Consider the following 25,119-nt stretch of genomic DNA (forward strand, 5'->3'; position numbering starts at 1 on the left):
TTCCATATGTGTTAATAGTTTGTTTTCACTATTCTACAATGTAGAAAATAGTAAAAATAAAGAAAAACCCTTGAATGAATAGGTGTGTCCAAACTTCTGACTGGTACTATATATATATATATATATAATTTTTATTAAAATATGAATGAATATCATACAGTAGACACCTAAGCCTATAGGCCTTTACATGCAATGGCCTGATACATTTAGTGCTAAAATCTCTGCCAGCTGAACCGTGAGGTGGACAATAATTGTTTTAGGAAAGTACCCTCCCACAAAATAGGCTGTACAGTTTTGCATACGCTACACAAAGACTCTGGCAAGTGCGCAAGTCCAGTGTCACTTTGATTATGCCTGCACATTATGGTTCACCAGCAGCCCCAAACATCTAAAGAATAACCTTCCAACCAAACAAGCTTATAAGAATTGTACTTAAACTCCTCCCCTCATACTCTGTAGGTTGAGCATTTTTTTGTCTCTATCTCTAATGTGTCTGTATTCATGTAAATAATAGGGACCACAATGGAAATAAGTCCCCAAATGTATTGTGCAATCCCGGTCACTTCTTATCTTTGTGTATATATGTATTTTTTAAACTCGCAAATAAAATCAATCCAAAATGTGCAGCGGCCAATTGATGAATGGAAAGAGACATCTGTTACAAAACACCAACAAGTTGAATGAGATGCATTTTCTGTTTGTCAAGATTGACAGTCTATTTATTGTGGTGTTGAAAACGCAAACCATGATATTGAAGTGCCCGAAGTTGGTATGCTTTGTTTATTGGTTGTGTGGTGCATTGGCACAGAAAACTGTTCGTGGAAAATTTGTTGCATATATTTTATATAATTATAAATATGACATCAAAATGTTGGAAATCTGATTTCCCCCTAGCTGATCATTGTCTGCAGCCCACTCTGATTGTAGTGTAATGAAACAGGCAGGGAGAGTTAGCTTGTCAGTTGTGGTCGGCGAACCCTCAACCTTACCTTCTGGCCCGTAGCCCTGTGTGGCATCGATTTTCCCCCCCCCCCCCCCCACCCCCCAGTAAATTTAGATCTGTCCCTAACCTTTCACTTCAATGTAGTAAAGTATATGCAGTACACTCAGACAGTTTCCCACTGTGTTTGTATACTTTAGTAACATGATGGCTGTATGTGAGAATCACATCAAAAACAGCAATAAAGAGCAATGAGGTTCAAGAGCAGTAAAATAATGTCAAGGACTGTCTATTTACCTCCCATCTCTCCGTGTTTCTCTCCAAGAAGCCCCAGCAGTATGTTCATGCGCTGCATGCTCCTGGAGGTCATGTCATTGGGGTCTCTCAGCAAACCCACTGCTTTCTGAACGCAGGACCTCACCAGGGATAAACTGTGCAGGTGTGCCGTCTCTGCTTGGGCATTAACAGACTCACAGGTCTCTATACCTGACTGTGCAGGTGGGACAAGCTTGCTGATTGGCATTCCGCAGAAAACTGACAAGTTCAAGCTCATGTCTTCTGTGTCCCTGAGGTGATCAATGTGCACTGAAAGCCAGACACCTGGAAACAAAACAAACCATAAACACACAAATATTAATGGATATATGCAATAGTCAACAGCACATCGCTGTACATTAGCCTTGCCAGACTGGAAACTGTAACTCACCTCCTTGGAAGCCAATGTACTGAGATCCTCCACTCTGAATGCGGGACAGCTTGGTGATGAAGACCACATAACAGGACTGATCTGACTCCAGTGTTATCAGGTAGTTCAGAGTGCAGTACCTGGACACACACAGTGTGATAAGGTTAGTTTCACTGAGGGATTGCAACAACTCTATCTATTCAGCACTGGATTGACCCACTATTTTTAACCACATAGATTAACTTTTAAACAAATATTATAATTTGCCAATTTTGTTTAAAGGAGCAACAGTATATGAAATGTTTTTGCATTGTAATTTCAGAAAATGTCCATAATATGTCTACATTAATAGTGGAATGATAGTGTTACAAAAACAAATGCCCCAAAAATGATTTGGCCCACACAAAATTGCATTCTAATGGTGCAGCCTTCTTATTGGACAATCTCTTGTTGTCAAATTGACTGGGGCCAGCAAAGGGCAAGCGTCCAAGAGTTGTGTTGAAGGCAGGCTGTGTTCTTGCAATTTACCTAATTTCCACAAGAGGCCAGCATTTAACATAGTATTGGTCATAGTGTTAAAAGATTTCTAACTGAGAACATCTCTAACAAAATCAGATACAAAAAAAGTACTTTGCTGATGCTATCAGCTCGTCGCTGCAGTGAGAGTCCTCTATGTCCATCTGAACGACCAGAATACGGATGGACGGACCAGCATCTTGTAGGAAGGCGCTAAAGCAGTCAAGGAGAGAGAATGTGAGAGTGATGAAAACAGCTAGAGAGAAAAACCTAAGTGTATAACTTGTGGTGTTAAGATATAGTGGTGTTGTACCGTATCTTGCTGCAGAAGGAGACCTCTGTGTCAAATTGGTGAAGAGACAGCAGGAGGAAAGTTTGGGTGTGCAGGCCCAGAGCGTGAGCCAACCCTCGCACGTCAGATTTGGTGAGCAAACTGGAGAATGTGGTGACCTTACAAAATGGAAGAATAAACAGTGTTGGTGAAGTAAACTGGTACTATAAACTGTACTGGTATTATTTGGGTTCACAAGTTCACAACTCATTTTATGTTACTCTACTTACTTCAATAAACTTGCTGGAGTTCTCTGATGACAAGTGGCTCTTCATGAAGTCCCTTAGTGAGTGATTATGCTGATGATGAAAGTACATCTTCTGAAGTCTCTCTTTCTCCTGATTTCCGAGGTCTGTGTACTTCAGTCTTAGAACTGAGTCAGGTGTGGCACAATTCAACAGGTAACCCTTGGCTGATTCAAAGACCTCTTCCTCATCTGTCCCTTTAGACTGACTGTTTCCCGTCTCCACATAATCTTTGTCCGCATCCATTGCCATGTAATCATCATCTACTTCGCTATTGGTAGGTGTGCATGCCGGTTCTCCATCTTGATCATCTACCACCTCCATGAGAACATCATCCTCAGCCTCATCCATTGAAATGTTCTTCTTCTCTTCATCATCAGCATCCATATCCATAACACAAGGATCAGCCCCTTCTTTCTGTCTGTACTCACCTGTCTCATTTGCTTCCACATCCCCCAGAGGCTCATTTCCTTCATCCTTGTGTTGCTGATCCACAGCCGGATCCCTCTGATGCTCCCTACTCTCCAGGGCCTGCAAGAGAGCACTGGCACAGGCATCCCCATGGAAACCAACAAAAACATCAGACAGTTGGAAATCTTCTGACACCGCAGTGCCAGAGAAGTCCTGCACCCACTCTTTGAGTTTGGCCAGAACCCTGTGCTGCCAGGGAGTCAGGTCTGTGCTTCTGTCCACCCTGTGTTTTTCCAGCCTGTTGATGAGTGGCACCGGGAATTGTGTGTAGACCTTCATCTGGTCCTCTATCACCACCAGCCTGAAGTCCCTGTGGACACGACACTTTACCCTGTGGGACCCCAGCCCCAAATCCACATACTGCTGCCCACTCAGATATACATAGTACTGGTTCAAGGCATCGTACAGGCTCTCATAGAGGTTCTGTAGGTTCAGAAGGATGACAGTACGGCCTGTTTCCATGCAGGTCTTCACCCGGTTCACATTTCGGCATATCTGGGCATATTCCTGATCCTTGGGAAAGCCTGAGCCAAACACAATCTCAGGGGATGCATAGTCTGCCTTGGCAAAGACTTGCTGCTGAAGGATATGGAGGGCTGCATTGTTGGTGGTTAGAAGAAGGAGGTACCGGCTTTCTTGGTTGTTGTCTCGGGCAAGATTTTGTTCAACCATTTGCAGAGTACTTGGTCTGGGAACGTCTCTGAGGTTCTGGGAGACATCTTGGAAGAAAATGACAGGATCAAAGTCTTCAGGTTGTCCACTGAAGTTACGCAAGATGGCTTCTGCCAACTCTCTGTCGTTTGGTTCTTTTTCTGAACATTTGACTGTGGCAAAAAGCATTTTCACCAGACTGTAATAGTCTCTGAGACCAAAGAACTGGTTCTTCACTGTCTCTTTACAAATATTCAAAAAGGCCTTCGCTAACAGCGGAAAGAGGTGTTTGATTTTCAGAAGAATTGGGATGGAGGATGAGCAGATCCCTTTGGCTGTTTCCACCAGCTCATCCTCACTCGGATCCCACCGAGACACAAAGATCCCCCTGTTCATCTTTGCCGGGTCCAGAGCCCAGTTTGAGATCCCAACAAACCCAACCTTCATGTATGGGTCTGGCCTGTCATTGTCAATGCAGCCATCCTCCAAGAGGGGATGAAGGGTCTTCAAGGGCATCTGTGGGGAGTCTTCTGCTAACCCAATCTCATCCAGCACCACCACTGACACATACTCATCCATGTTTTTGTCTTTCTGGAATCGGGCACAGTTCCTGAAAGTTCCAATGATGCCCTCAGGGCTGGAGTGAGGACTGCACTGGAAGGAGACCATGTGCACCTGCTTGAGCTTCTGGAAGAGGCTACAGTGGGACGCTTGGCCCTGCATGGCGTCCGCAACCACAGTCTTGGCCAGGGACTTAGAGCTCCCTGGTTTGCCAACCAGAAAGAGTGGAATCCTGAGCTCAATGCAGACCACCATGAGGAACACGTTCTCTTTGAGCGCTATGTTCTTGGCCACTGTCTCCCTTGTCTCTATGTTCTCGAGGAAGAAGTCTTGACATGACGTAATCACCTGCTGCAGTGATTCTGGGGTGTTCAGCGGTTCTGGGAAGTGTTGACTGATAGCTGATAAGTACTGCTTCTTTGAAACCAGAGATGGGTAGTAGCACACTCCCACTGCAAGTGCCAGGCACTTCAAAGTCCTCTGAACGCTGGAATCATTGGAATCAGGGAACAGGTCGTTGCTATGGTGGTAAAACCATACTAGCACCTTTATGGACCTCTCCACGTCTCTCAGACTCACAAAACTGCACTCGTTCTTTCGATTACGCATGTACCTTTGAGAGGCTGCCAACACATCTGATATTACATTGCCACACGCCACAGGCAAATCATGATCCTTGGCTTGCTTCTGGACAATCTGTCTGATGTAGGAGAGCTCAGTGGAATTGCTCAACTGGCCAAAGTCCCAGACCAAAGGAGCCATGCTAGGAGGCAGTGGATGGACCCGGTACACTAGCTGCCTCAAAGGGACTTTGCCAAGACAGTCTTCTGTTTCTCCTGCCTTCACTCTGTATCCCAACCCAGCACGTTCCAAGCGTTCCACCATTTCAGGAGAGTGCCTCCGATAAGGGTTGCAGGCAGCGATTATCTTTAGGCCAGTATTCGCCTTCAGGGGCTGTCCTTGCACAGTTCTGTCACACAGAACTTCTTTTATAGCAAAGATGGATTCCGTGGTGTTGGCTTCGTCGAAAAACAAAACAGTGTCCAGTTTGTGTGTTTTCAGGTTGATATCTGCCTGTCTCTCTGCCTCCCTCACCTTTCTGTAGATCATCTCAGCTGTGGTTCCTCCATGCACTTTTACCAGCTTCATGTTTTCTACCTCTCTGTCTTCCCTCTGGAGATCACAGAGGAAACGGACCAATCGGGTCTTCCCACAGCCGGTCTCTCCCATGATGATGACGGGGATTCCACAACGGAACCTCATGTGAATGGCTAGCATCTTCATCACGTTATCAGCAGTGAGCTCATAGGTCGGGTCTGGATCAAATGTCCCCTTCATCATCCCTTTCTTGGCACCAACAACACGTGAAATCCTCTTGATCTTGTCTGCTCTAGGCAAACTGTCAAAGTCTTCAGTGAGCGAGATCCCTTGCCGCTGAAGGCCCTGTAGAAGTTCATGAGTCATCACATCTCCCATCAACACTGCATGGCTCTGAGGATCAACTGCATTGAGAGTGTTTCCGCCAGGACTTCTCATCACATGAAAGCCCAGGAATGACATTGAGAAGTGGTCCGCATTGAAGAAAATGTATGGATGAGACTCGCGTTCCCACCGCTTACGAATGGTCAAACGGGCCAGAAGGTCATCTCCTTGGTTGTCATCAAGGAGCAGAGAGGGACTCTGGTCAGAAGTGTCCATAGACGGTGAAGCAAAATCCCGTGCCATCCGGATCATGAATTTCACGATGAAGCCCTTGAAACCCCGCAGGTGTTCAGCAAGGAAGTCTGGGTCACAGAAAACTGACTTCTCACAGTCTTTCAACTGCAAATTTAGGAACCAGGTGAAGTTTTTGAGCTCAGCCCATGACGGATCTTTCAATCCACAGTTTGCCAGAAGATGATGTAGACAGTCAATAGGATCCCCCTCTCTGGATCCTTCCCGGTGATAAAATGGATCCAGGTTCTCATTTCTGTTGAATCGTTTCAGGAACTGATAAGGCCTCTGAATCCCTCCACTGGCAAACTCCTGCTCATCCATCAGTGGGTCCAAGGTTCTCCGGTTTGTCAACAACAACTTCTTCACCTCCTTCGGTGGTCTGCATTGGATGGTAGGTAGAATGTCAAGAAGTCCAACTCTCATCTATGGAAAAAACAAGATCACATTACATATATGAGGAAGGATAGAAACAGATGAGACCCACGAAAATCATATTCCAAAAGAGGTCTGGGTAGTATTAATAGCAATAGTCGTGAGTACTACCTCCTTAGTGTGTGGTTGGTTCTGAAGGGTTGGGTATGGTCTCAGAACCTCAACTGCTATCAGATGAGCTACATTTCTTCTCCAAAGCATTCCCTTGTTGTCACTCAAACATCCCAGAACCAATAAGTGGAACAGGAACTCTTCTAGACCGGCATTAACCTGAAATTCAACAGAATTGGCTTCATTGATTCTCTGCAAAGTATTACCATGATTTTATGTGCACAAATAGTGACAGTTTGATGCATCCTTATACACGATCATTACACAGAAAAGAGACAGCTGTAGACCTCCACCTGTAGACCTACCGCAGCAGTGTCAATGTGAAGCAGCACAGGGTCCTGCTCTCTCAACAGTGCCAGTCTCTCTGACAGGGTATGTATGAATGAGTCTAGATCAACCCGTGGCTCTATCAGTCTGATCCTAACATGCTGGGCCTTGGTTGAAGTCTGCGGGAACTTCTCAAACAGTCGGTCCACATAAAGGGATTTCCCTATTGCAAAAAATAACAGAACACTATATAGTATAAGGTAAATATTTTTATAAAACAAGTACATTCTTGTAACAGATATTACAATAATTTTCCTTACCAACTGCAGGGCGAGTGGACGAGATAACCCAGACGGACAGTTTGTCTGGATAGATGAGTGAGACAGAGCTGTGTTGGAACGGAACAGTAAAGTGGTGACGGAGATATCTTCTGGCATTCTCTGCAGTGATGCCCACTCCTGCCTGTACTTTGTGGTTGCTGAAGAAAGAGGGCACGTATCTGTGCTGGTGCATCACTGGGCTGGTCATCACCAGGCGGTAATGGGGGCCCGCACTTCTCTCCAGGTCCTCGAATAGCTCCCCAACGGCCACACTGACGTCGTACCCCAGCAGGCCTGGGTTGACCAGGGTGTAGATCTTCTGCTGGCTCCCTACGGCACCATCGCCCCGGCCCAGGGCTCGACTGAGGAAGATCTCCACCTGTTCCTCTGTGGTGTCCTCTCTGCAGACCAGAACTTCATCAGTGGACGGCAGAGGCTGCTCTGGGCTCTCCATGTAGAAGGACAGAGTGGTGCTCAGGACCTCTGTGGCTGGGCAGAGGACGAGGTTGGGCTTCCCTTCTTGGAGTGCAGGAGGCAGCTTCCTCTTGACATCCTGTTGGTTCATTTCTGAGAGGCAGGAGAGGAAGCGAGCCAGAGTAGCGATGTCTACATGCTGTATGAGGTACTTTGGCATGTCCTCTTTAAATCGCCTCCACAGGTCCTCCAGACCTTCCTCAGTCTCCTCCTCCATTGCATCACTCTGGGCCATAGATGAGAGTTCTTTTACCTCATCTTCCTCAGTATCTGAGAACTCAATCATATCCCCCACTTCTTCAACATTGCTCTCGATATTTTCGTCATTGTACCACCATCTTTTGTCAACGTTGTGTCCAATTGATCTAAAGTCCATAGAACGTCCAGAATCATCTTCATCATCCTCTTCCCACACTGCTGGATTGCCAGATAGTGTCCCTGACAACACCTCTGTTACCATGGCGAAGGCCTCTCTGACATCATTCAGCGTGCACCCAGCCTTAATGGGAGACAGCAGGTGCCACACCTGTTGAGGAACACAGGCCTGCCTCTCACACACGCTGTAGATCCACCTGCACAGGTAAACCACCTGCTCAGATGTGTAGTGGTTCAGCGTGTGGAATTGGGAACGTTTCTCGCTGATGAAAGCACACCATTCTTTATGGCAGGTCTCCATGGAGCGACATAGGGACTGGAGATGTTCTGTCACCTCCCCACTGTACACCATCTCTTTACCCCGCAGGGAGGAGAACGTGACCCGGATGCATGGCTGCTTCTCCTGGCTACACTGTACCTGGGCTCGACACTCCCGGAAAAGCATGTTGCCAGTAGACTGCATTTGGAGGAGGATGCAGCCCAGTCTCTGAACTCCCTCAAACACCTAGCGACAGGGAGTTTAAATATTTCATTAACTTTTCAGACCAGAAAACAAATCCGTCATGTTGCTATTGTTATTTTCTTGTTGTGATACAGTAGGGCTCAATGGTAAAGGCATCATTGAAATCAACTGACCTGGGTGAACCTGTTGACATGCTCCTTGCCATGCTCTCCTTTGGATGACATGAGCATCAGCTTATTCTGCAGCTCCAGTAGCTCCTCCAGGTTATAGCTCTTCACCTCATGGTCCTTCCTCACTCTGACCACCAGGAGGCTCTGCAGACATCTCTACAAACAGGAAGAAGAAGACGTGTATTTCATGGTTCCTTGTTGATTGATGTCAGATCTGTGCTCATTTGAGACATTCCACTCACCCTGTCTGTGTGTGTCTCAGACCAGCCCACGTGGTACACCCCCTGTGCATTAATCGCTGAGGCCAGGGAGAAAGAGGACTGCTCCACAGACCCATGGGTCTCCCTCAGTCCCTTCAGCCAGCCCAGCAAACGACTAGAGTCTCTCTAGAATACACATACCGGTATATCAGTGTGAACATGGCATGGTTACTATACACACCCAAGGATTACAGAACAGTCACCTTAGGTCTCACCAAAAGCAGGACAAAGTACCTTTAATATTGAATTCAAAGAATGGAGAGAAAGTAATCACCAATTTGGCAGGGAGTCTCTTGTCTCTTTGTAGGGTGTCCCACACCTGTCTAGCAGAGATCATGAACTCCTCAAACCCAGCCTTGCGGGAGAGAGAGTAGAGCAAGGGACTGTAGCCCATCACTGCATCATGGAAACAGGCCACTCGGTCGATCTCTGTGTCATTCTCTCCAGCCGAGATGGAGGCCAGGTCCACAAACACTTTCACGTCACTCATATCTGTTCAATGAAAATAAACAGTAAAAGAAGAGACTTTCAACTTAGATTAAGTCCCCTTTGAATGCCAATCTCAACCATAATTGCTGAATGGCCAACCATAATGGCTGAAATGGACAGTGGTGTTGGACAACAGTGTTGGCCAGTGTCTTACTACAGAGTTGGTCCTGGACCCAGCTGACCAGAGTATGGCTGTCTAGGAACACCTCTAGACATGCAGTGTGCTGCGGGGTGACCATGGACAGCTGCTGCTTGGCACGGATGAGGTCATCACTGAGCGACCCCAGGACCCTCCTCTTGAACGAGTCATCCTCCTGTATGTTACATGACACAATTAATTACAAAGTATAGAACTGTTATAGAATAGAGAAAATCAGACAATGGTAATGTAGTATACACCTTCTGGCAGAAATTGCAATCATAAACATTAACAACACTATTTCATATTAACAACACCATTATGAAACCTCTATGATAAAGTGACTGCTTTATTACCAGTTGGGTGAGACTGTGGATCTCATTGAAGTCTCCTCTAAGATCCATCCTCTCAGCGATCCTCAGGACTACACTGGCCGAGGCTACTGCCTGATGGACCTGACGATACTCCTGGATCTGGCCCAGCCTGACCTCCACCCAGCCTTGTTCCAGTTCCTGGTACCCCTGCAGCCTCCCAGACATCAGCCCCAGCTCCCTCCTCATCTGAAACCCCTCTCCCTGGTCCCCTGATGCGTTCAGTGCCTGGTCGATCTCCTCAAAGGTGGCAAGCGACATAGCGATCCTAAGGCCTAGCTGACAGAAGCCACTCAACCGGGGTTTCCAGATTATGTCGCAGACCTGTTTGAGGGTCATTGGTACAGGGATAGGTCTAGTAAGGTCTTCATTGGCTACCTCTAAAGATCCGTCCACCCAGGAGCGAAGCAGCAGGTTACTGTCACCCAGCTCGTGCATCTCCCTGGCCATCTCCAGAACCCCTTGGTTAGCGCTGTACCACAGAACCAGCCCTGGGGATGTCTGCTGCTCATCCCCCTTCTCCATACAGCAGGGCTGGACCACCACCAGCCTGTTCAGGCTCACTGTTTGGAGGTCAGCTCTGTGTTGGTCTTCCAGAGTGGAGATCTCTGGAGCTGGTGAAAAGAGATAAACATGTTGAATCATACTGTACTACATCATAGCTGAGAGAATACCTTAGCCAACCATTCTCTCTCTGATTACTTTTTTATTTTGAGATGACTTACTGCATCTCTGTGACTTTGCATCTGTACAGTATCTTATTACATTCTATTGCTGAGACATTCAGTTTCTCACCTGTGATGTTCTCTGAGACCTTGCCCATCATCTTGATGAGTGTGTCCACGTGCTCGTGTTGCTGGTAGAAGGCCTGGAGGTCTTTCTCTCTTTGAGCCAGGATCACCTCAGCATCAGCAGGAACATTCTCCAGCTTAGCAGGCCTCTTATCTGTGGAAGACCAGACCAGCTGTCACGCACTTATCTGTTTCACCTGTCCTTGTGCTTGTCTTCACCCCCCTCCAGGTGTTGTCCATCTTCCCCATTATCCCCTAGGTACTTATACCTGTGTTTTCTGTCTGTCTGTGCCAGTTTGTTTTGTTTGTTCAAACCTACAAGCGCTTTCCCCTTGCTCCTGCTATAGTCCCTGTTTTCTGGTTTCCCGGTTTTGACCATTCCTGACCCTTACTGCCGTCCTGTACCTTTGCCCCACTACTCTGGAATACCGACCTCTGCCTGACCTGACCATGAGCCCGCCTGCTGTCCTGTACCTTACACCCTCTATGGATTATTGACCCCTGCCTGCCTTGACATGCTGTTTGCCTTGTTTTTTCAACACTGTCTGGGTCATACTTTAAAACATGATACCAGCAGGAGAATATGCCAGGTGGAACAAAGTGACAAAACCTTAGCACCTGCAGAGATCATTTTGTGATGTTTGCACATAATTTTCATTCATGGAGAGATATTTTTATTTTCTTCTATTGTTGGCTGTTAGGTAACATGTTGAGAACATTGAACTTTGAGAAATCCATTACCATCATCTAAGTCCATGTATTGAGAGATATGATGGCACTTACACTGGCGGTAGATCTGTTTGAACTGCTCTCTGAGTTTCAGGGTGGTCTGAAGATGTCCCACAGGTACATGACCCAGACACAGAGCCTCTACCAGGGAGGCCAGGGCACTCTGACAGCCTCTGATCACCTCACCAGCCTCAGCATCCACCTGGATCACTTTCCAGTCCCCTGGAAAAGAGTCAGGTATCTGTAAGTATAAACATCAGCTACCTGCATAAACATTTAAAGCAGGATCTCTAAAAATAAGGGTAAAACTTACTTGAACACTCCATCATAAGGCTGTCATAATCATGTCAAAAACACTAAGATATGTAAGCAATTTGCAGATATAAACCATGGTGAGCTAGTAAGCTACAATACCTCTGGTACATATCAATAGATAAGATTACACTAGTGGACATATTGTAACTATGACTATTCAGACTGATTGATTGAGACAGGAGGTGTACCATGAGACAGGAGGTGGTTGAGGGCAGACTGGGGGTCCAGCAGGTGACCAACAGGGTCGTACTCAAACCGGGCCGCTGACTCAACCACGATGGAAGACAGGACAGAGGGGGGGAGCACCTTCGACAGGGGGGACAGCATTCGCATAAGGTCCCCCTCTTTCCCATCCTGAAAATTAGAAATAACTCATCAATAACAATCATGATCATGTTCACACTCATTCCACTCGCTCGCTTGCTCGCTTGCTCACTCACTCACTCAATTTCTTCCTCACTCACTCACTAGTAATGATAATTCTGACTGTCTTCCAGTCAGCTTTTGTTAAGATGGATGCCACTAACCTGACAGATGTTCTTGATGGCAGAGCAACACAGTTCCTGAAAGCAGGTCTTTATGGTGGCATGGCTCTTCCCTATAGCCTCCATTGATGACTCAAGGCAGCACACCACCACCATGTCCATATCACTGGCCTGTGGAGCAAAGAGAAAATGATTGACCTCAGAGGGATATAGGGCTGGGTTATTTATACTATGTGGGGGGGAGTATATATTTGTAATTTTCTTTGTATTCTACCAAAAAAGGACACGTTTGACTTTCAGAATAATATATTAGTCAAGCTCAGACAATTAAATCCCATAGTTATTGCATTATCCTAACAGGCTTGATAATAGGGTGGAAATTTGGAGTCTAAATAATACATAGCTTTGTGAAACACGTGAAGAGGGTTTAACGTCTATATTAAATATATTTTAACATTTTAAAATGTGATACATTTTCTATATAATTTAGCCTAACAGGGTGGAAATGTATGAGTGAGACAAACAGACTAGCATCATGAAACATGGAAAAATAGATGAAACCGAGTGTTTATATTTACTTAGCTTTGCACCATTGTTTTCCCACCAAACAAATTATGACACTTCCTGAAGGTGATGTCATTGTGGGAAGGGGCTGTTTTTCTAAGGAGAATTACTACAAACTAACTGGGTGGAAAGTGTTATCAGGTACACAAAAAATGTTAAATACAATAATAAACCTTTTTTTAACTAGGAATATAAAATAGCAGAGGTGGGACAAAGTCATAATTATTCGAGTCACAAACAAGTCTCAAGTCACAAGATCCAAGTCGAGTCCCAAGTAGATCGGGTCAAGACTCGAGTCAAGTTCAAGTCGTGCATTCTAAGAGCAAGTCAAGTCGAGTCACAAGTTATCAAGTCAAGTAAAAAAAAAATTTACATGCAAGGACTTTTTCAACTACAAATCTTTGTCTATTTATTGAGGCTACCAGACATCCCATTTCATTATTTTGTCTACAACACATTTTGACTAGCCTATGTAATTGTAAAATATGAACCTTGTACCAGTCATTAGGGCATGAAATCAGCAGAAGGCAGGTTTACTTGCTCAGAGTGTAGATTTATTTACGGGTCTTGGTGATCCAATGGTGAAAGAGCCAAATCATACAAGTAGACTGGGAAAGGGGGATACCTAGTCAGTTGTACAACTGAATGCATTCAACTGAAATGTGTCTCCCGCATTTAACCCAGAGCCCTCTGAATCAGAGAGGGGCAGGGGGCTGCCATAATCGACATCCACGTCTTCGGAGACCAGGGAACAGTGGGTTAACTGCCTTGCTCAGGGGCAAAATGACAGATGTTTACCTTGTCAGCTCGGGGATTCGATCCAGCAACCTTTCAGTTACTGGCCCAACGCTCTAACCACTAGGCTAACTGCCGCCCGTTTTAGGTGCATAATCCTATAGTTATTGCATTATTGCATTATTGTCCACAGGGTGGACAATAGGGATAATATGGTGGACCAAATATACACAGGCAATAGCCCAAATGAAATAGTCTCTGTAGCAGGCTTAACCTGCCCTATCTGAATGGACACAGGTAGAGGGCAAGACTGTACAGCCTGGTTCCCCTTGAGAAACCAAATCGAATCTGTCTAACAGGAGCTCAAACTGCTAGGCCTAAATATTATAAGCACTTGGCCCCCAGGACCATACAATTACCCAATTGGCAATTACAACCAATAAACTGGTTCTACAATGTAAAAGGCAATTTCCACATCTATTGTTACATTAGTACATTCGTCTTAATCAGACTTAATGATTATTCATGATATTTCAACACCATGCATAGATGGAACAATCATTTTAGCTTATTCAACATTCTGACTCCAAACCATGGAGTGCAGGCCACGTAGCCTATTTCTAAAAGCCGTCTGCATTGGCCGTGCTGCACTTACACCGTAACACCATCCATACGGCGCCTCCGACCACATTTTCGGATCAAGCATACATTGGCTCATAGGACACACAAAACTCTGTGTGTGTGAGTGTCATTGGTACAGGGATAGATCTAGCAAGGTCTTCATTGGCTACCTCTAAAGACCCTTCCACCCAGGAGCGAAACCATACATTGAATTAAACAGATCTTCTACCTCATGAGTCTTGTGAACATTCATGTGCACAATAAACATTGCGCCCACTCTGAGGTTAAGAAATGGTTTGCCAAACTGAAAATGTATGGTATTTTTTTATTTAATCTTTATTTATTTAACTAGGCAAGTCAGTTAAGAACAAATTCTTACTTACAATGACGACCTGCCTTGTTCAGGGACAGATTTTTACCAGCTCTGGGATTCGATCGAGCAACCTTTCGGTTACTGGCCCAAGGCTCTAACCACTAGGTTACCTGCTGCCCCAATGGTAGGGCTATCAAACAGAAATGTCTAGGTGTTGCAATAAACGGTACGGGATGAAATTATGAAACGCTAGCAATTATTGTATTATTAGATGGAATATAAATTTACCACACAGGGCCTATGCATTTAAACGTGTGAAAGCAAGAGCGAACATTTCAACAGGAGAAAAAAAGCTCTCTCCCCTGGTGGGAGCGCAAGTGAAGAGCTGTGCCTATGGTGCATCTTCGCCAAAGTAATAACAAATTTTAACAGCAAATTCCGAATACAAACTTCATAAGTAAATTATAAACTTCAAGCAATTGTTACATACCAAAATACCAGCAGGCCTATGCTAGTAGTTATTGCCGATGAGCTTGCAAAGTAAACAGTTAATATTCCTGATCATCAAATTTTTTTTGAGCTGCATATTTATTCATTATAGCAATCCTCTGTTCCTATAATTTGACGTTTGCGCTGCACCCGATCCTTTTGCTGTACAGCAAATCAGCAATTGTTCGCTAGCTCACCATCCGACCTGTATTGATTGACAGTTTAAAACATTTAAACGTGTTAACCCTCGCAAGGCTGCAGGCCCAGACGGCATTCCCAGCGCGTCCTCAGAGCATGCGCAGACCAGCTGGCTGGTGTGTTTACGGACATATTCAATCAATCCTTATCCCAGTCTGCTGTTCCCACATGCTTCAATGAGGGCCACCATTGTTCCTGTCCCAAGAAAGCTAAGGTAACTGAGCTAAACGACTATCGCCCCGTAGCACTCACTTCCGTCATCATGAAGTGCTTGAGAGACTAGTCAAGGACCATATCACCTCCACCCTACCGACACCCTAGACCCACTCCAATTTGCTTACCGACCCAATAGGTCCACAGACGACGCATCGCAACCACACTGCACACTGCCCTAACCCATCTGGGACAAGAGAATACCCATGTGAGAATGCTGTTCATCGATTACAGCTCAGCATTTAACACCATAGTACCCTCCAAAACTCGTCATCAAGCTCGAGACCCTGGGTCTCGACCCCCGCCCTGTGCAACTGGGTCCTGGACTTCCTGACGGGCCGCCCCCAGGTGGTGAGGGTAGGTAACAACATCTCCACCCCTGATCCTCCAACACTGGGGGCCCCACAAGGTGCGTCTGAGCCCTCTCCTGTACTCCCTGTTCACCCACGACTGCGTGGCCATGCACGCCTCCAACTCGATCATCAAGTTTGCGGATGACACTACAGTGGTAGGCTTGATCACCAACAACGACGAGCGGCCTACAGGGAGGAGGTGAGGGCCCTCGGAGTGGGTGTCAGGCAAATAACCTCATACTCAACGTCAACAAAACAAGGAGGATGATTGTTGGACTTCAGGAAACAGCAGAGGGAGCACCCCCCTATCCTCACATCGACGGGTCAGTAGTGGAGAAGGTGGAAAGTTTTAAGTTCCTCGGTGTACACATCACGGACAAACTGAATTGGTCCACCCACACAGACAGCGTTGTGAAGAAGGCGCAGCAGCGCCTCTTCAACCTCAGGAGGCTGAAGAAATTCGGCTTGTCACCAAAAGCACTCACAAAATTCTACAGATGCACAATCGAGAGCATCCTGTCGGGCTGTATCACCGCCTGGTACGGCAACTGCTCCGCCCACAACCGTAAGGCTCTCCAGAGGGTAGTGAGGTCTGCAGAACGCATCACCAGGGCAAACTACCTGCCCTCCAGGACACCTACACCACCCATGTCACAGGAAGGCCATAAAGATCATCAAGGACAACAACCACCCAAGCCACTGCCTGTTCACCCGCTATCATCCAGAAGGCGAGGTCAGTACAGGTGCATCAAAGCAGGACCGAGAGACTGAAAAAACAGCTTCTATCTCAAGGCCATCAGACTGTTAAACAGCCACCACTAACATTTAGCGGCCGCTGCCAACATACTGACTCAACTCCAGCCACTTTAAAAATGGGAATTGATGGAATTATGTAAAAATGTACCACTAGCCACTTTAAGCAATGCCACTTAATACAATGTTTACATACCCTACATTACCCATCTCATAGTATTATACTGTACTCTATATTCATCTACTGCATCTTGCCATCTTTATGCAATACATGTACCACTAGCCACTTTAAACTATGCCACTTTATGTTTACATACCCTACAGTACTCATCTCATATGTATATACCGTACTCTATACCATCTACTGCCATCTGCCATGCCGTTCTGTACCACCACTCATCCATATATCTTTATGTACATATTCTTTATCCCTTCACACTTGTGTGTGTGTGTAAGGTAGTAGCGTGGAATTGTTAGGTTAGATTACTGTTGGTTATTACTGCATTGTCGGAACTAGAAGCACAAGCATTTCGCTACACTCGCATTAACATCTGCTAACCATGTGTATGTGACTAATAAAATTTGATTTGATTTGATTTGATTTGATTTAGTTTGTTGGTCCAATCAGAGTGCCGAGTGTGCATTTCACTACCCAATCTGTTGCACCTTTTTTTGCAAGGGAGATACTGCGGTTACTGTCTCTGGCTGCATGGAGAGTAATCCACATAAACTCTGTGCCACAAAATGAGTGCCAAAACATTACAAAACCTGGCTAGATAATTTCAAGTCATCAGTCTCAAGTTGAGTTCCGAGTCTTGTTGCTCCAAGTCTCAAGTTATTTTATTTTCTATCAAGTCAAGTCTCAAGTCATCAAATTTGTGACTCGAGTACAAGTATTTTGGACTCTAAAATACTCTAAAATAATGAAAGATTTTAAACAAATTATAGCTTATAATTCTCATAGTAGTTGACAAATAACACCCGGGGACATTTTCAAAATGCATAAAATTCCCTTTCAAGATCCATATTTTTGAGTTATTAAGGTAAAGGACACCTGACCTTTTATTTAAAGCCTTTTAGAATCTACATTTTACTTTAAATAAGAAGTGATATTTCCTGGGGACAGAAAAGGCACCGCATAGTAGGAATGAGAAAGACGGTTTCCCTGATACAGATTGAGCCTAATCCTAGACTAAAAATAATGCTCAATAAAGAACATTGAATGTGCTCCTTAATCCAGGACTATGCTTGATTTGTGTCCGAGTGAATCTGACCAATTGTGTCCAGCTAATCAAATCTCAAAACTCTCCTAGGTTTCCTGAATGTATGACCTGGTCTGTAGGCCTATACACTCACCCTAGAGATCCTCTTCCTCAGGTCTCTGTCCAGGCTGGACATCCACTGGGCTGACACACTCTGCAGAGAGCATTCTACCCTCAGGAAGGCATCCCACATCTACCAACACAAGGTGAACATACACATACAAACAGGTTTATAATTAACAGAAAACTGTGTACGTCTGGGAACAAATATTGTCTGCTAATGTCTGCTAGTTTGGCTACAGTACCTCTATTTCTTTGGGGTAGCTGAGGGATTTGGACTGAGCGCCTTGTTTCAGGAGAGCATTGAAGAGAAGATTGTCTCTCCACTGGCTGAGATGTTGCAGCACATCCCCAAGCTTGTCAGATAGCTGGAACTGCTCCGGTCTCTTCTGCTCACCATCCGGAGTCTGGGGAGGAACACACACACTATTAGGTGTACTATTGGAGCTCAAAGAACAACAGCGACGGCTTCCCGAGTGGAGCAGCGTTCTAAGGCGTCACTACAGACCCAGGTTCGATCCCGGGCTGTGTCGCAGCCGGCCATGACCGAGAGACCCATGAGGCAGCGCACAATTGGCCCAGCCTCGTCTGGGTTAGGGGAGGGTTTGGCCGGGTGGGATGTCCTTTCCGCATTGCGCTCTAGTGACTCCCGTGGCAGGCCGGGCGCATGCACGCTGACACGGTCGCTAATTGTACGGTGTTTCCTCTGACACATTGGTGCGGATGGCTTCCGGGTTAAGCAAGCAGTGTGTCAAGAAGCAGTGCGGCTTGGCAGGGTCGTGTTACAGAGGAGACGGTAGTTGCAGCGATGAGACAAGACTGTAACTACCAATTGAATATCACGAAATTGAGGAGAAAAAGGGGGTATAAATAGAACAACAGCAAATTCAACAACTACCTTGTTTGCAAGTGCAGCATCCAGAATTTCAGCCGCTTTCAGCACTAGTTGGAAGGATAGCACTGCTGCCTTGTAGAACGGGACAAGTCGCGCCATCCGGCAAGTGCTCTTCAGAACACTGATGCAACTCAAGAGGATGGAGTCCACAAACCCAGAATCTGCTAGCCTATAAACAAAAGCCAAACATACAATAGCAAAATAATATAACACTCAAAGGACTCACGCTCACAGATCTCAAATTCCAATACCTTTCCTTCTCCTCTTCAACTTTCTCCAGTACAAAGCACAGGATCTTTTGAGTAACCTGGAAGTTGAAATAATAATGTCACAAATTAATATTTAAAGATCCACCACAATAGCACTACTCTTTAACTGAGTAATCTTATCAGACATTAATGATCCATAACTTACCTCTACATTTTGTTGTTGTGTTTTGACATCAGTATTCTCCCCATACTGTCGAAGCCTGTACAGCAGGCTTTGGATCATGTGTTCTGGAGGTATGCTCTTCAGGGTGGAGAATTCTGGAAGGTCCTCAGAGGCCACCAGGGACAGCCAGCTGGTCCAAACCAGAGGCATCTCTTTAGCCACAGAAATGTGATTCTGGATCAAAGTGAGCATCATCCTGCAAAGAGGAAAGTGTCATCAATGTTATGCATGTTTGAGGTCAATGTACTGTCAAGTCTTTCTCCTGAGGAAAAGAAATGTGAACTAACTGGAATAATAGTCTAATTGAACACATATATGCAGAGTTAGAAATAGTAATATTTTTGGTTAAATTTCCCTCCACAATGATACAATTATTCACAATACAGATTTTAAAAAGCACATTGTGGACCACTCAAATAGGGTTTTGAGACACAATTGGACAAACCTTCTTTTGTCAGAAAAGGTTCTGATCCTCTCTCTGAAGTTGTTGTAGTTAACATTTTCAAGCCCTGCCCAGTTCATCTCCTCTATAGTAGGACCAAGCCTGCCAGCGTCTGCTCCCGGCTGTCTGAGCATGTGCAGTAGAGGAATGAGCAGGGGAAGCTCTGAGACCAGCCTCTGTGAGCAATAGTTGATCACACCAATCACAAGGCTGTGGAGACAAAGACAGATGAACAGATTTCACCCAACATATAGGACAGGGTTGCTGTAATCAAACAACACAATATAAACATAGCATCTGAAACTCACTTTTGTAGATAGGGGAAGAAATTTCTAATTTCCTCTATGTTTCTGCTGTCAAGTGCAGTGTGTGAGGATACTACGTAGCATAGTTTTGCCAAGCCCTTCACCCCAAGATCTATCTGACAAGCTTGGCAGACTCTGAACAAAGACAAGCCAAACACTAGAGGGTTGTTGACAGTCTGGCTCTTCTGCGATGTTCCCTGGGACTCAGCATGCAACAGCTGCAGCAAATGCTCAGAAATCAACTCTGACACCTTTATTCCAAAAAAAGAGAAAAATAAAGAAAACATTGAATGTGTAGTATTGGATCTAATGGTCATACTGTTTTCTTGAAATGCCATTACAATATCATTACACACTGTAAATGTCCCACTCACCTTAACGAAAGGGGGTTTGAAATTTCCTGGGTAGACCACCTGTTGAACAGCTGATGAGTAACTCCTCTGGAAATGATGCAAGAGCTGAGCAAACTGCACAGTGCTCTCCTGGTTGGGTGGATCCCATTTCTGTAAAATGTGGCCTAGTAGTAGATGGGCAGAGGCTTGCCAGGCATCAGCCATACCCTTTCTTTTTGATTGGAACGCATCTATCCACCCTTGGACGGACCACATTGACTCCAGCCGATGAATGTGACCCTCATAAAGGTGCAACTCTGGAAACAATGATGAATAATCAGTATCATACTCAATGTAACATACAAGGTAATCGTTAACTTCTAAAAATAGATTTTAAATGTTTTCCTCTTACCCTTTATTTGTGAATCATTTGGAATTTGAATATTCCTTGTGGCTATCTCCAAAATCTCTTTCTGCCTTTGCTGCACCCGATAATGGTAAGTCAACATTTGTCCCCTGAGTATTGAGCTTTCCGGTACTGAGAGACTTGCTTCTATTAGATAGCCTTTCTGACATAGACCTCTAAAGAATAAATTAAAAACTGATTTACAAACATTGATAATTATCGCTATGTGTGTATTGTGTGGTTTATGTAGCCGATAAACAGTAAAATATTCTCATCAATCCAACATCACCAGTAAGGAGAAAAGTATTCATACTCACATGAAATGAGTCATTTCAAGCGCATGAGTGTCACCTTGATGACATAACAAGAGCGTGTCATATTCTTGGTTGAATCTGAACTTTTTGTCCAGCACAGCATAGATATGAAAGGTGAACATAGGAATCCCAGGAGGAATCCTTACTGGGGACTGCTCTCTGATGAAGGAGAGAAAATAAAAGAAGACAGAAAATGTTGAGTGACTAGTTACAGTGATAAAGAAGTAATAACAGTATACTTGTTATGTGTCGCGTCATGTGTTATGTTACTCATTGTACTCAGGTAATAACAGCATGCCATAAGCTTATTGCCAGCTTACCGACATCCTCTACTCTTGGAATCCTTTTTGCATTGATCTGAAGTCTGAGGACTCGGCTCTTTCGACCCCTTCTGAGTCTTTGTTTTATTTTCCGCTGCAGCTTCTGCATAAGACTTGGTAGTTAATTTGACTCCCTTTTCTACCTGGCAGGCTCCTGAATGTTGTACCGCTTTCTCTGATTCAGGCTTACTCTTTACCTCTTCAGTAGAGTTTGGATTCTCCCTCTTAGGTGGTTCTGATGCTGCTCCTTCACTGCCTGCTCCATCGCTGTTCTGTGTTTGCTCATTCATTGGCTGAGTGGTGTCAGCATGTTCATCTGTCATTGGCTGAGTGGAATCAGAGGGTTCTGTCTGTGTCTGCTGTGTGTTCTGAACAACTATAGGGGTCTGAGTTGCCTGGCTCTTGCCTTTAGGTTTATTTGTTTGAGTCTGGACCTGAACTCTCTTAGTATCCTTGACATGTGTTTGTTTTGTATCATTAGTCTGATGCATGGACTGGTCCTGTTGTTGACTGGTTTCAGCTTGGTGGTCTTGGTCGTGTTCTTGTGTCTGTGTTTCCAAGGTTTGACACACCTGGTCGGTTTGGGTCTCCATCTCCCCTTTTTCCAGTGTACTCTGAGTCTGAGGATCCCTGTCAGCTTGATTTTTCATTCCTTTATTTTTTCTTCTGTTACCTCTCCTTGTCTTCTTCTTCATATCCTGATCTCTCCTGGGGGACTTTGCTTGGCCCTGTTGATAACAAAAAAAGTCAGCAATGACAGTTACTCTTTTAAATCAGTACTGTTACCCAAATTGTTTCATTCATTTTATTGTTAATGATTGTACAATGAAAGACATAGGCGCACGGGGTCCCGTGTGGCAGAGCACAGCACTTGCAACGGCAGTTTTTTTGTTTTACCAGGTAAGTTGACAGAACACATTCTCATTTACAGCGACGAACTGGGGAATAGTTACAGGGGAGAGGAGGGGGATGAATGAGCCAATTGTAAGTTGGGGGTGATTAGGTGACCATGAAGGACAGCTTGGGAATTTAACCAGGACACCAGGGTTAACACCCATACTCTTACAATAAGTGCCATGGGATTTTTAATGACCTCAGAGAGTCAGTACACCCATTTAACGTCCCATCTGAAAGACAGCACCCTACACAGAGCAGTGTCCCCAATCACTGCCCTGTGGCATTGGGATATTTTTTAGACCAGAGGAAAGAGTGCCTCCTACTGGCCCTCCAACACCACTTCCAGCTGCATCTGGTCTCCCATCCAGGAACTGACAAGAATCAACCCTGCTTAGCTTCAGAAGCAAGCCAGCAGTGGGATGCAATGCTGCTGGCTGTGGGTTTGATTTCCACGGGGGACCAGTACAGGAAAAAGTACAGAAATGTTTCCACTCACTACTGTAAGTTGCTCTGGATAAGAGCGTCTGCTAAATGTAAAAATGAAAGGTGGTCGTGTCACCTGCTGTCCCTCTGTCTTGGGTCTCTTGGTGACAGTGTCCTTCTCAGCAGTTACCTCCATGTTGTGCCGATGTGTCCCTGTTGGCACCCCAGGGCCAGGGTACTGCTGGGACAAGGACCCATGGTCTCCTTGGGGTCTACTGTCACCTGAACCAAGCTCCATCTGCAGAGCTGCTGCCCAGCCCGGGATATATTGCTCTGTATGTTGTGTATCCTCTCTGGTAGGTTTGGACGTTAAAGACACTCTCTTAATCTCTCACTACAGATGGAGAATAATACAAATGAAATGTTCTAATGGAAGCAATATCTAACTACTTCAGAAAGAAACTTACTGTGTTAATACATTTTAGGGAACAGGAAAAACAGCAACAACTGTGCTGCCGTTGCTGCCACGCCCCATATATAGCTGCAGTAAAATTAACGTTACTTCCTCAATCAGTTTGTTAGATGGAAATTGCCAAGTTTCTGTTTCCTCGGTTTCTCTGTTTATGACTATTCATCTCCCAGTTATGAGTATGGGAGTTCTTTCCTAAGAAATTGCTTGCTTACTTATTTAAAATGTCATAAATATTGTATTTCCCTCTAAAGATGTATTAGATACATGCGTATTTAACTTGTCTAACAATTTACCGTCTCTATAGACAATTTTTTGTTGTTGAATATTTCTAATAAACGGTAACATCACAGCCTACAACTAGAAAAAGCTGTGAGAAAACAGGCTGTACTTCCTTACCTGACAGTGTTCTCTGCTACAATACTATTCAGACATCTGTCCGTTGCATCAATACAACCACTAAAGTAGGATACATTTGCCAATACCTTCTAACGCTCACCTGCCAACATTCATAAACTCCACCCTTTACCTAACTCGAGGGATTGTCGCGAAACATCTTACATGTTTAACTGGATATGTGAACGTAAAGTTATCTTCATTTAAAGCGGGTAGGTCAGTGTACGACAGTCCCTTATGTTTTGCCTTTCAGTTTCATTTCTTACCAACTGAGCCTGTTTTTTTCCAAAACTAGAAACCTAAACATATTCATAGGCACGCCCACTATGATTTACACGCATTCATTAAAGCGCTTATTCTGTAAATGTTTGTCATTATTTAACATTCATTGAACCGTAACTAAACCAGAATACCTTTATTATGTCTGCAATAAGCAGCTGATCTAGGATATGCTTGGCACCCCTAATACATGTAGGCCTAATACATGTAGGCCTATTTTCAGGTAAAACGCTGATTCCCGATCTGTGCCTAGGGGTAACTTCATCCTTTGAAGAGTAGCTCAATAGGAAAATGATTTATATATTTACAGATTAAAAGTAATTATATCATTCATATGCAGATGTGAAACTGTGATGATAGGCCAATACAATAGTACAATAAGACAATAATCTGATAAAAACAACACATGACAAATGACTTTACTGTAAAATATCAAATGATCAATCAAGCCCTCACAGGAAACCCTATTGAAGCAAGGCACAACCTTGTAATATAGTCATTGGACACTGTGGCGCCACCTATCGACAAAAAGGTTATCAGATTCATATTCTCACCAACATTTTGTGTAAAAATGAGAAATAGCTAAATAATATTTACAGCTTGTCTCCCACAATTTGAGTTCATTGACAGAAAGGGGAAAGCATTACATTTTTACTGAATAGCCAGCTCATTGTTTTTTTAATTCTTGAGTGCTTAGAGAGAATGAGTGTCATTTTCACCACTGAGTTTAAGGAGGAGGGTGTATTTAAGTTTGTTGTCAAAGTCCAATCCCTTAGACCTGGGCACCATCAGCAGGTATCTTGACTCTCCGGACCACCACCCGGTTCCTACGTCCCTGTGGTCTAGTACCAGTGCTGGTACCGGTTCCCTCTCCAGTTCCGGTCAGCATGGTGCTCTGGTTCTCCTCGTCTGGTGTCAGTGGGCGGGGCTCTGCTCTGCTCTGGGAGGGGCTTCTTCCTGCCCTCACGTCGTCCACGAATGCCTCGACGCCCTCAAACTTGGTGGTCAGCTCCCCCAGGCGCTCCTTCAGGGCATTGAATTCCTTGTAGAGGTCTCTTAAGGCATCCGATAGAGGAGGGATCCTGGAGGAAGGGAGTGATTGGGTGAGGGGAAAAAAGTGTAATGAGGAGGCTGCGGGAGTTAATTACAGTTAAAAAACAAGTTCTATGTTATAAAGTCTTATTGTGTCTTATAACAAAGGGATCTGACTGACAAACACTAAAGCTAAAATTCCAAAGTAATGGGCTTTGTAATAGATACAGTGAAGTATCTTACCTTAATATTTATCAAATCATACAGTATGTTAGTTTTCTGAACTTATGATCTAAATACCTACTAAAC

The 25,119-nt window shown here is 44.7% G+C and overlaps 1 protein-coding gene across 1 annotated transcript in view; it reads right to left on the reverse strand.

The window, feature by feature from the left end:
• The window catches only part of rnf213b (ring finger protein 213b), an 84,160-nt gene extending 60,367 nt beyond the window's left edge, over positions 1–23,793 (reverse strand). Inside the window, exons 1-30 of the mRNA XM_024008203.2 lie at positions 23,503–23,793; positions 22,771–23,028; positions 21,315–22,042; positions 20,998–21,153; positions 20,687–20,856; positions 20,317–20,591; positions 19,946–20,193; positions 19,641–19,847; positions 19,178–19,391; positions 19,015–19,070; positions 18,767–18,932; positions 18,114–18,275; positions 17,903–18,001; positions 12,350–12,478; positions 12,011–12,176; positions 11,562–11,729; positions 10,783–10,932; positions 9,973–10,601; positions 9,632–9,791; positions 9,263–9,480; positions 8,971–9,114; positions 8,732–8,884; positions 7,247–8,600; positions 6,965–7,149; positions 6,660–6,818; positions 2,703–6,539; positions 2,455–2,591; positions 2,256–2,354; positions 1,647–1,765; positions 1,238–1,540 (exon numbers count right to left, since the gene is read on the reverse strand). Coding sequence (XP_023863971.1) covers positions 1,238–1,540; positions 1,647–1,765; positions 2,256–2,354; positions 2,455–2,591; positions 2,703–6,539; positions 6,660–6,818; positions 6,965–7,149; positions 7,247–8,600; positions 8,732–8,884; positions 8,971–9,114; positions 9,263–9,480; positions 9,632–9,791; positions 9,973–10,601; positions 10,783–10,932; positions 11,562–11,729; positions 12,011–12,176; positions 12,350–12,478; positions 17,903–18,001; positions 18,114–18,275; positions 18,767–18,932; positions 19,015–19,070; positions 19,178–19,391; positions 19,641–19,847; positions 19,946–20,193; positions 20,317–20,591; positions 20,687–20,856; positions 20,998–21,153; positions 21,315–22,042; positions 22,771–22,932 — 10,753 coding nt within the window. The 5' untranslated portion in view covers positions 22,933–23,028; positions 23,503–23,793. The remainder of the gene's footprint in view (positions 1–1,237; positions 1,541–1,646; positions 1,766–2,255; positions 2,355–2,454; positions 2,592–2,702; positions 6,540–6,659; positions 6,819–6,964; positions 7,150–7,246; positions 8,601–8,731; positions 8,885–8,970; positions 9,115–9,262; positions 9,481–9,631; positions 9,792–9,972; positions 10,602–10,782; positions 10,933–11,561; positions 11,730–12,010; positions 12,177–12,349; positions 12,479–17,902; positions 18,002–18,113; positions 18,276–18,766; positions 18,933–19,014; positions 19,071–19,177; positions 19,392–19,640; positions 19,848–19,945; positions 20,194–20,316; positions 20,592–20,686; positions 20,857–20,997; positions 21,154–21,314; positions 22,043–22,770; positions 23,029–23,502) is intronic.
• Positions 23,794–25,119: the final 1,326 nt, after the last annotated feature.

Source organism: Salvelinus sp. IW2-2015, linkage group LG18 (assembly GCF_002910315.2).
Source record: "Salvelinus sp. IW2-2015 linkage group LG18, ASM291031v2, whole genome shotgun sequence".
NCBI lineage: Eukaryota > Metazoa > Chordata > Actinopteri > Salmoniformes > Salmonidae > Salvelinus > Salvelinus sp. IW2-2015.